General features: G+C 34.1%; 1 protein-coding gene across 4 annotated transcripts in view; it reads left to right on the forward strand.

Annotated features, from left to right (window-relative positions):
- Positions 1–12,025, forward strand: part of PCNX4 (pecanex 4) — a 40,734-nt gene that overhangs the window by 22,929 nt on the left and 5,780 nt on the right. For all 4 annotated transcript variants that reach the window (XM_016162405.2, XM_016162400.2, XM_016162401.2 and 1 more), the window contains 3 exons: positions 1,559–1,662; positions 4,642–5,675; positions 6,018–6,204. In XM_016162405.2, coding sequence (XP_016017891.1) covers positions 1,559–1,662; positions 4,642–5,675; positions 6,018–6,204 — 1,325 coding nt within the window. The remainder of the gene's footprint in view (positions 1–1,558; positions 1,663–4,641; positions 5,676–6,017; positions 6,205–12,025) is intronic.

Genomic DNA, 12,025 nt, shown 5'->3' on the forward strand with positions numbered 1-12,025 from the left:
GAGTAAATGGGTTGTGCTTAAGAAATCCTCACTAATCTATTCAAAGCCATTTTACAGATTCTAAGACTTCGAAAGACTAAATATGAAATAGAAGTATATCCCTTGCTCTTTATTTTGAGGTAAATGAAGTTACAAAAGAAAAAATACTAAGGGAAAATTTCATTAAGGTGATTTGACAATTTATAAAAAACATTTTTTTTTTGCATTAAATCAGGTTATATATAGTCCCACCATTGAAACAAGAAACTTTTTCTCCCCAAATTTCCATGATTTTATAATGAGTTCATATCAAATTGATGCAATATCTTAAACATAAATAGTGAAAACTAACATTATATAATATCAGATTAATGAGCTTTAGGGAGTTTGCTCATATCTTATTAGTTATTATATAGCAACTTAAGCAGTCTGACAAGTTTATAAAGCAAGATAACATAAAAACTTTGGTCAATGATAAAGTAGAAATTATACTTTATTAGCAAATTAATTATACTCAACCAAGAAATGGGTTAGAAATCAGCAGTCCCCACCTTTTCGGCACCAGGGACCAGTGCTCCTAGAAGAATCTAATGCCTGATGATCTGAGGCTGTGATGCTAGCTCTGGGGAGCGGCTGCAAATACAGTTGAAGCTTTGATCTCTCACCTGCTGCCCACCTCTTGCTGTCAGGCCCACTTCCTAACAGGCCACTGACAAAACAGCCTAGGGTTTTGGGACCCCTGTTATAAAGTAAATGAGGTAACATTTCACACACTTCTGATTGGCAAAAATGTAAAAAGTGTGACATTACCAAGTATTGCCTAGGGTATGTGTAAATTTGTACAAAAACCTGGAAGAGGAACCTGAAATAGAAGTCTCCAGATGCCAGTCAAGGTACAACTTTATAAGCAGGCCTTTCGAAGGATAGCAGTCAGTTCTGTGTTAACTCTTTCCTGTACAACACTTTGTAGAAGCAGAATTGCACAAAGATCATTTCTACCGCATTATTAAAATAGTGAAAAATTGGAAGCATCTGAAATACTTGTCAAGAGGAAAATAAATATTCAGATTCAGCTATATTCATACTATGAGTTCTCATTGCAGTTACAGTGAATGACTGCTGTTCGCAGTCAACATGGGCAAATCTCAGACATAATGTTGAGAGAAAAAGTTTTAAAAGTATTTGTACAGTGAGATAGGTAGCATTTTATGTAAACTTTTATCACAGCAAAACATTTTTATATGCATGTATATAAAATATCCATGTTTTAAATCATTAATATGAGGTCGGCTTTTATATACTGTACTTAATACTTTTTAAAATACATTTATTAAGTAGGTTCTAATTTATTGTTTTTTGGAAAATATATCTTTGAGTTCTATTATCAGCTATGGATTTTTTTTTCTAACTGCTCCTGTAAAGAATTTAATGCCTCCCAACATGCAGTGAATTGTTTCTATTCTTGATGCAAAGGGAGGGTCAAAAGAGTTGTGAATTAGTTCCAGGTGAGTTATCAAGTTAGAAGATTCACATGACAAAATAAAACAAACTTGAACAATTTTTTTTTAATTTCTTTTAGGTCTCCTCTTACCTGGGTCTCATTACTTGGGCCGTTTCCAGGATCGTTTAATATGGATAATGATTCTAGAACATGGCTATACTTACTGCTGTATTAACATTAAGGTCGATGTGCATTTGAAACTACTATATTTTTATATTATGCATGTAAAATTTTACTTATTATGTACACATCAAACAATAGCTCAGTTTTAAAGATATCTTTTAATTACCTGTGAAAAAACCTAGAGATATTTCAATATACATATATTAATAGGCAGACTAGTATTGATTGTATAATAGAGCATAGTACAAAATATACCTTCCTTCTTTATATCCAGTTCTGTTCTTTTTATCCCTGTCTAGTTGAACATCTCAAAAGTGTGGTTCAGTAATATTTTTTCACTCCCATTTCATAAAAGCATTCTCAATAAAACCTTTTGACCTCACTACTCCTATCTGCTACACGCTGTTTTTCTCCTTCTTTTTAGAGCAAAATGCCTTATTAGAGTTGCTTATAATCATATCTCCAATTTCATTTCTTCTACTCTCTCTTCATCTTACTCTACATTGACCCTATTTGTTACTGCACCAAAAATTGCTGTTGTCAAGGTCTCCAATGCCTGTTACATTGCTAAACCAAGGATCAGTTCTCAAACCCAGACTTATTTAACCTGTCAGCTGCATTGGACACAGTTGATCTCTTTCATTTGTTCCATCGGTTAATCCTTGTCAGTCTCTTTTGGTGGTTCATTCTCTTTTGCTTGACCTCTTAATATCAGAGTGCCCCAGACCCCAGCAGCTCTTGGTGACAACTCCATCCCTCTGGTTGCTCATCCCCAAAACCTTTAGGCTTTAGCCCAGTGATATTTGACTCATTTACTTCTATACCCTACAACTAGTCCAGCAAGAAATCCTGTTGGTTCTCCCTTTAAGCCATATCCTGTATCTCAACACCCTGCGTCTCAGCCACCTTCATCCCTTTTCTGGATATTCGATTTCCTGTTTCTACCTTGTTTCTCTATAGTCTATTCTCAACTAGATTAATCTTTAAAGTCTAAGTCAGGTCATGTTGCTTCTCTACTCAAAACCCTACAGTGAATCTCTTCTTTCATTCAGAGTAAAAGCCAAGGCCCTAAATGATCAGGCTCCCTATTTTGTCTTTCAGCTCATTTACTACTTTAACCCTCTCACTCTACTCCAGCCTGCTGGCTCTTCTCTCTCCTTAGAACACTCTTTCTTCAAATAACCATACAGTTAACTCCCTCACCACCTTCAAGGCTTTGCTCAAATGTCACCTTTGTGTTGCTGTCTATTATGGCCATCCTATTTAAAATCACTCCCACTCCCACCCGAGTGCTCCCATTCCTCCTTGCCTTTCTTTTTCTTCATTTCCATAGCACTTATACCTTCTAACAAACTATATAATTTACCTATTAGTTTTATTTTTTATTGCCTGTGTCCCTCTAGTCTCTAATGTAAATGTCACAAAGTTAGGGATCTTTGTTTTTATTTGGAGTATGTATTCTAAGCCCCTGGCACATAATAGGCCCTTAAGAAATATTTCTGAATGAATAGTGAATGAATGAATTTTTTGTCCTAGCACAGATTGGATAGAATTGCTGGTGACTAAAAAGCTATTCCTTTAGTCCAGTGGTTCTCAAAATGCAGTTCCCCACATTAGTAATATTAACATCTTTTGGGAACTTGCTAGAAATACAGTCTTAGGCCCCACCCTAGTACTACTGAATAAGAAACTCCAGGAGAGGGGTCAGCAATCTTGTTTTAACAAGACTTCCAAATGGTTCTGACACCTAAAGTTTGAGAACCACTGCTCTTGTCTAACCTGTACCAGTAGAGGGCAAAAATCATGTAAAATTTTGAGGATAATTTTAGTGTTTAACTTAGCTCTATTTTTAAAGTGGTATGGTATTATAATAACTAATAATGTGGTCCTTTTATTGATCTTTTGTGTTACGTGACATGTGGCATAAAGACATACTTTTTGGTAGCAGTCTTTTTTTTTTTTTTTTTCAATTTTTTTGGACACAAGTTTGCTTAGCTATACCATCTACTAACATTTACATAATGCTTTAAAGTTTACAAATCACTTTTATTACTTACTTTCATCTTTACAATCCTATGTGCTAGAACTGTTTTTCTTTGAAAGAGAGAGAAAAGGAATCTCAGAGAGGTAAGGTGGCCTACTCAGGATGGTGTACTAGCATCTAGTAGAGCCATGATTTAAAAATGGATTTTGACGTGACATTTCATGTCCTCGCCCTGGATTATAATACATCTTGACAGGATTACCTTTTATTAAAAGCACTGATAGTTTTGGAAAAATGTATAAACAATGATAATAATAATAAACAGGGACCTGGCATAGCCTCTTCAAATGATTTCTTCAAGGGCCATAATCAAAATGTGTTTAAAATTCATATAATAATGTATTCATAATATCCATTCTTTCAACATATATTTTGCATACTTACCATGTGCCACATACTTTTTTTAGGCTCTGCAGATTTAATAGTAACCAAAAGATCTGCTTTATGAAGTTTACATTGTAGTTGGAGGAGACAGACAATAATCAAATACTAAATCTGTATTATTATACTTTTCTAGTAAATAAAACTGAACATGAGAATGATTAAATTATGCATACAAGAGAATAATATTCTCATATAAAGCAGGATAGAAAAGATACAGAACTACTGTGCATATTGTGTTATTCCAGTTTTACTTTTTTTCCCTCCAAAAATTTTTATAATTTAAAAAAGTTTTTAATTAGTGTGATTCAATCTTGACTGCAGATATAGTCTTTTAAAATTATGGTCATATTCAATAAAATTATTTTGTTAATTTCAAGTAGAATTTCTACAATTTCTTTTGAAATAGTGGAATTATTTTTTTATCTCTGTATCCAGCATACATCTTAAGTACCATTAAATTGGAATCAAGGTGTAGCTTGAGTGAAAGAAAATTTTTGCATTTTTTGTATTTTTATTCTGAGAATCTAATCTATGGGCATTTACAAAACCAGTTGTTTTTTTCTGTGTAGTAAGTGATTATAAACCTGAATACTTTTTATTTCCTTTTTAGGGGTTAGAATTGCAAGAGACATCCTGTCATACTGCTGAAGCTCTAAGAGTTGATGAAGTTTTTGAAGGTGCCTTTGAACAGGAAGAATATGCAAGAATATGTTCCATTAACAAACATTTTGGAAATGTTTTGACACCCTGTACTGTCTTGCCTGTGAAACTCTATTCTGATGCCAAGAATGTGCTATCTGGCATAATAGATTCTCATGATAACTTAAGAGAATTTAAAGGTGACCTTGTTAAAGTACTTGTATGGATACTTGTTCAATATTGCTCCAGAAGGTCTAACATGCAGGAGAATGTTGACAAGACCGAAAATAAAGGGAAAGGATCTCTAATAATCCTACCTGCTCTGAATACTTCACCACAAACTCAATTCCCAGATGACACAGATAGTTTAAATTCAGAAACTTTGGATGACTGGTCTGATGATATTTTTGATGATGAGCCAATTACCAAAAAAGGAAAGGAAAAAAAAGATCAGTTGAAAATTTTGCAAGGTATAAATTTGCCTATTCCAGGATCAGTAGAATCACAGAGGATCGATGATCATTCTGTAGGCAAAGTTCCTAAAAACAGTCTTTATGAAGCAGTAATATTGGGATACCCTGCTATTGACAAAGGAAAACAAGATATGATGTATATTCCTCTCATGGAGTTCAGTTGTTCTCATTCTCACTTGTTAAGCTTACCCAAAGAGTGGACATCTAACTGTTTGCCTAATTCTAAAATGAGGGAGATGAGCTCATTATTTCCAGAAGACTGGTACCAGTTTGTCTTAAGGCAATTGAAATGTTTTCATTCAGAAGAAAATGTCCCAAATGTACTGGAAGAAATTGCAAAGGACAAAGTTTTAAAAGATTTTTATGTTCGTGCAGTAATGACTTGTTATTTTAGTTTATTTGGAGTTGACAATATGGATCCTAGCCCTGGTCATATATTGAGAGTTTACAAGGGTGTTTTGCCTTGGTCTGTTGCTTTTGATTGGCTGATGGAAAAGCCAGAACTATTTCAACTAGCTCTGAAAGCTTTCAGGTAATTCATTTTGATTATCTGCAAGTTATAACATTGGCAGGAAAATGTTGATTAAAAAAAGAAAAAAACCTATGAGATATACCTTCATTTCTAATTTTTAAAAATAATCACTTCTAAAAATGAAAAAAAAATGCTTAGTATGTATTGTGATTGTATCAGGAGTACACTTTAATTTGTACTTTTGTGTGGAGAACCTGTTTTTCATGTGGATGTCTTCAGTTTAACTCCATCATTTCTCCCTTTTTATCTGAAACGTTTTATTTCAGTTTAATGTCTTAAAAATATTGAACAAAACCTATTTCATTTATAAAGTTGTTAATTCTTTGTTTCTCCATTTGTTAGGTATACTCTGAAACTAATGATTGATAAAGCAAGTTTAGGTCCAATAGAAGACTTTAAAGAGCTGACTAACTGCCTTAAAGAATATGAAAGTGACTGGTACATTGGTTTGGTATCTGATAAAAAGTGGAAGGAAGCAGTTTTACAAGAAAAACCATACTTGTTTTCTCTGGGGTATGATCCTAATATGGTAAGGTTAAAAAATGTGTTTTTAAATATTTTCATATATTAACCTTAAAGAATGGAAATCAGTTATAAAGTTTTTGAATTAAGTCATAGAGCTATGACATTTTATGTATGAATGTATTAATTAAGATTTAAGACATTTATAATCAATCATGACTTTATGGCCAACATAGTCCAGTCCTAAAACGACTAATTGTTTTACTTTTATAAACTTACTAGGAGCCAGTTAAAAATGACGTGTAGCCATTATGCAATAACTGACCTATAAGATAGCCAAGTAAATTTCATTTGTGTTACCATATTTGACTAAAAGCATTGTATTTCTATGCTTATTCAAGTGTATGAATTGTCACTTTGGATTTGATTCCTAGGGGGAAAAAAATTCATTTGCTATTGGCAAAGTATTTCATTTGCCCACATCTATATCTTATTTGAAACATATTTGACCTGTGAAAATTAATAGACTTCAAATAGTGAATGGCTTTTTTAAGATTTAGTTCTTGTTTCCATTGCATTTAAAATGTCATCGAGTGTTCATAGTTTGAAAGATCCAACATTATTAGCTTATTATGGGTTCCATGCCTGGCATTACATACCAAGAACCTCTGCAGATGTGTTCCCCAATGAAAGTGATGAAAGTTATTTTTAAAAACAATCATTTAAAGTCTTGGAAATGGTCCTAAAAGCATACAGCAAATGAAGAAACATTTATTCAAGAAAATCAACTAAAACAGTAAGTACACTGAGAGACTATAGTATAAGAACCATGACCCATTTTTATCAGCTTAGTAAGATAGAAACTTCCATTCAGACTTGTACGGCCAAGAACAGAGGGCTCCCTCTCCCCTTAGCTCCCAGGTGGAAGACTGTCTTCTTAAGAGAGGCAGGACTTCAGCATTTCTCATCTTACTCTCAGCTACCCATTGTGAGGCTAGGTTCTGAGCATGTGTGGTCAAGAGGTGAGAATGCTTTCTGGCCTACCCAACTCATTGGATAGAAGCTTTAATCTGAACATGGTGCCGCTGAGAATGTTGGGGCCCCAATCACCCTTTCCTATCTGTAAGGTGGAGGTTCCACACTGCAAGAGGCAAGCTAAGAAGACCTGAGGTTACTGCTCCCCCTCTACCAAGTCCTTATCTCCTAAAGCAGAGGTGTCACTCAAAGAGAAGCACACCATTGTCTCAGCTTCAGATTCAGAGATTTTGCCCAATTGGAGAAGCAGACCATTAAAAAAAAATTCCAGATTTCTTCCCAAAGGAACCGACTTTATTTGTAAAATAGTGTGCACATGTTGACACATTGAAGCTAAGATTCTCTCAAAAACAATGGAGGTTGTGGTGAAAAATGATTAAGAGGCAGTTGATAAATTCATTAGAGATATAAGTTAAACTGTAGGCAGAGAGAACCAGGGAAAGAAACAGCAGAGAAGAGCCCTCCTGGAGTCAAAACAAATCTCAGACATTCATCTCCAAAGCAACACTTTCAAGGGAGCCCAAATTTAATTACATTGGTCTGTGGAGTACTTTATGCCCAAGTCATTGTTGAAAATGTAGAGCAACCAACTGGCAATCAATGGAATTTAACAGCTAGGTGTGAGCACTTAATACAAAGAGAGCCCTGTCAAAACCACTGCCATCCATGGTAACTGTGGACATTCACAAGTCCGTTCTCACCAAGGAGCAGTGTCAGAGAATTCACACGTGGCAGGGAGGTAGGGATTAACTTCACTAAAGTCATCCAGCCATTTACTAAACTAATAAGCAAATAACAATAACAAGCCTTGAGGTGGGGGGGACAGTACCCAGAATTGCTCCATTATCTAAAATGTCACATTTTCAACAAAAATTATGAGATATGTAAAGAAACAGAAAAGTCTGACCCATACACCAGAAAAAAAGAACACACAAAAGAAATTGCCTGTGAAAGCCACCAGATGTCGAATTTAGCAAAGATTTTAAAGTAACCATTACAAAACCATTCAAAGGACTGGAAAAAAAACATGATTAAAGAAGTCAACAACATAGGCAACAAAATAGGTATAAGAGGACTGTACCCCAACATAATAAAGGCCTTATATGACAAGCCCATAGCTAACATACTCAACAGTAAAAAGCTGAGAGCTCTTCCTCTAAGATCAGTAACAAACCAATTGGATGCCTATTCTTGCCACTTTTATTAACACAATATTAGAAGTCTTAGAGCAGTTAAGCAAGAAAAAGAAAAGGCATCCAAATCATAAAGGAAGTAAAACTATCACTAATTGTAGATGACTTGATATTAGATACAGAAAACCCTAAAGACCACCAAAAAACTATTAGAACTAATAAAACATTCAGTAAAGTTGGAGGACACACAATATATAAAAATCTGTTGCGTTTCTGTACACTGATAATGAACTATCACTAAGAGAAACTAAGAAAACAATCCCAATTACAATTGCATCAAAAAGAATAAAATACCTGGGATTAAATTTGGCCATGGAGGTGAAAGAAATTGAAGAAGACAAAGAAGTGGAGAGATACTTTGTGCTCATGGATTAGAAGAATTAATATTGTTAAACTGTCCATACTACTCAAACCAATCTACATATTCATTGCATTCCTTATCAAAAGTCCAATGGCAGTTTTCACAGAAATAGACAACCTAAAATTTGAGTAAACCAGAAAAGACCCCGAATAGCCAAAGCAATCTTGAGAAAGAACAACACTGGAGGCATCACACTTCCTGATTTCAAACTATATTATAAAGCCATAGTAGTCAAAACAGTATGGTACTGGCATAAAAACAGTACACAGATCAATAGAACAGAATAGAAAGCCCAGAAATAAACCCCTGCATATGTGGTCAATTAGTTTACAACAAAGAAGCCAAGAATGTACAATCAGTAAAGAACAGTCTCTTCAATAAATGGTACTGGGAAGAGTGGACAGCCACATGCAAAAGAATGCAATTTATCTTACACCATACACATAAACTAACTCAAAATGGATTAAAGGGCTTGAACATAAGACCTGGAACATAAAACTCTTAGAAAAAAACATAGGCAGTAAGCTCCTTGATATCAGTCTTGGTGGTGATTTTTTAGATTCAACACCAAATATAAACTCATAAAACTCAATAGCAAAAAAAAAAAAAAAAAAAATCCAATTAAAAATGAGTAGAAGATCTGAATAGAAATTTTTCCAAAAAAGACATACAGATGGCCAACAAGTATATAACAAGGTGCTCAACATCACTAATCATTAGGAAAATGCAAATCAAAACCATAATGAGCCTCACTCCTGTTTGAATGGCTGTTATCAAAATGAGAATGACAGGTGTTGATGAGGATGTGGGAAAAAGTAACCCTTGTGCACGATTAGTGGGAATGTAAATTGGTGCAGCCACTATTGAAAACGATATGGAGGTTTCTCAGAAAATTTAAAATAGAATTACCATATGATCCAGCAATTCCACTTCTGGGTATTTATCTAAAGAATATGAAAATGCTAACTTGAAAAGATATGGACCCTTATTTTAATTGCAACATTATTTACAATAGCCAAGACATGGAAGGCAACCAAAGTGTCCATTGACAGATGGATAAATGGATAAAGAAAATGCAGTACACACACAGATAGAGGAATATTATTCTGCCATAAAAAAGGAAATCTTGTCATTTGTAACAACATAGATGGACCTTGAGGGCATTATGCTAAGTGTAAGTCAGAGCAAGACAAACACCATATCTCACTTATATTTGAAATCTAAAATTTCAAGAAAACTCATACAGAGACCTAATCGGTGGTTGCCGGAGGCAGGGGTGGGGGGGTAGGCAAAATAGGCAAAGGTAGTCAAAAGATACATGCTTCCAATTGCAAAATGTCTTGAGGGCGTAATATACAGCATGTTGATTATAGTTAATTCTGTATTGTATATTTGAAAGTTGCTAAGAGAGATCTTAAAAGTTCTCATCACAAGAAGAAACAAAAATTTGTAACTATGCATGCTAACAGATGTGAACTAGACTTTGGTGATCATTTCACAATACATATTTGTTGTACATGTATTATGTTGTACACCTGAAACTAATGTTTCGTGTCAATTATATCTCAATTTAAAATGAATAAAAGAAATGACAATCTCACATCAAATAGAGAAAATATCAATATAGAAATTATTTTTTAAATAACCAAATGACAAACTCACTAGAGAGAATCAAATAGATTTGAACTAGCAGAAGAAAGAATTAGTGAACTGGAATATTTTAGATCTATAGCAATTATGCAGTCCAAAGAAGAGAGAAAAAAATGAATGAATGAAAAGGAAGAGAACCTTAACAGAAATGTGAGACACTATTAACTGCACCAACATATACATAGTGAGGGTACCAGAATGAGAAGAGAGAAAGAAAGGAGCAGAAAAAGTTATTTGAAGAGATAAGGGCTGAAAACTTCCCAAGTCTATTGCGAACATTAATCCACACATCCAGGAAGCTCAGTAAACTTCGAGTAGACACCAGTTATTGTATTTAGAGCCCACCTAAATTCAGGATGACCTCATCCTGAGATCTTTTACTTAACATTTGCAAAGACCCATTGCAAATGAGGTTACAGTCACAAGTACCATCGATTAGGACTAGTGTATATCTTCTTGAGGGATGCTGTTCAACCAACGGCAGACCCTTACTGCATTCTACATTAGAAAAATGAACTCGAAATGGCACAAAAACCTAAATGTAAGAGCTAACACCATAAAGATCTTAAAACAAAGGAGTAAATCTTCATGATCTCAAACTTGGCAGTAGATTTCTTAGATATTACACAATAAGTATGGGAAATTTTTAAAAAAGGTAAATAGGGCTTAATCAAAAGTAAAAACTTGTGCTTCAAAGAACACCATCGAGAAAGTGAAAAGACACAGAATGGGAAAAAATTGTATATATCAGATGAGGGACTTATTACTAGAATATATAAAGCACTCTTACAACTCAATAAAAAGACAAATAACTCAATTTAAATTGAAAAAAGGGTCAGTATAGTCATTTCTCTAAAGGAGAGGTGATATATAGATGGGGCTAGTAAGCACATGAAAAGATGTTCAACATCATTCGTCATCAGGGAAATGCAAATCAAAACCACAATGAGATATTACTTCATACATAATAGGATGCTAAAATCAAAAAGAGAAAAGTGTTGGTAAGGATATGGAGAAATCGGAACTCTAATGCAGCGTTGATGAAAATATAAAATGGTGCAACCACTTTGGAAATATTCTGGCAGTTTCTCAAATGATTAAACTTAGAGTTACCATATGACCCAGTTATTCTACTCCTAGGTATATACTCAAGAGAAATGAAAACATACGTCCACATTGAAACTTGTACATGGATGTTTATAACAGCATTATTTATAATTACCGAAAGGTAGAAATAACCCACTGTCTATCAACTGATGAATGCATTAGAAAATTGTGGTATATCTATACAATGGAATATTATTCAACCATAAAAAGAAATGAAGTACTGATTCATGGCACAACATGAATGAACCTTGAGAACATGCTAAGTTAAAGAAGCCTATCACAAAAGACCATGTATTATTTCATTCATATGAACTTTCCAGAAAAGGCACATCAATAGAAATAGAAAGTACATTAGCAGTTGCTTAGGACAGGGGGCATGAAGGGATAAGAGGGTAATTAGCTAAAGAGCACAGAGTTTCTTTTTGAGGTCATGAAAATGTTCTAAAATTGACTCTGGTGATAATTGTACATATCTGAATATACCCAAAAAAACTGTTCAGTTATACACTTTGCATGAGTAAATTGTACATTGAATTATATCT

This window comes from Rousettus aegyptiacus, unplaced genomic scaffold (genome assembly GCF_014176215.1).
Source record: "Rousettus aegyptiacus isolate mRouAeg1 unplaced genomic scaffold, mRouAeg1.p scaffold_m13_p_3, whole genome shotgun sequence".
NCBI lineage: Eukaryota > Metazoa > Chordata > Mammalia > Chiroptera > Pteropodidae > Rousettus > Rousettus aegyptiacus.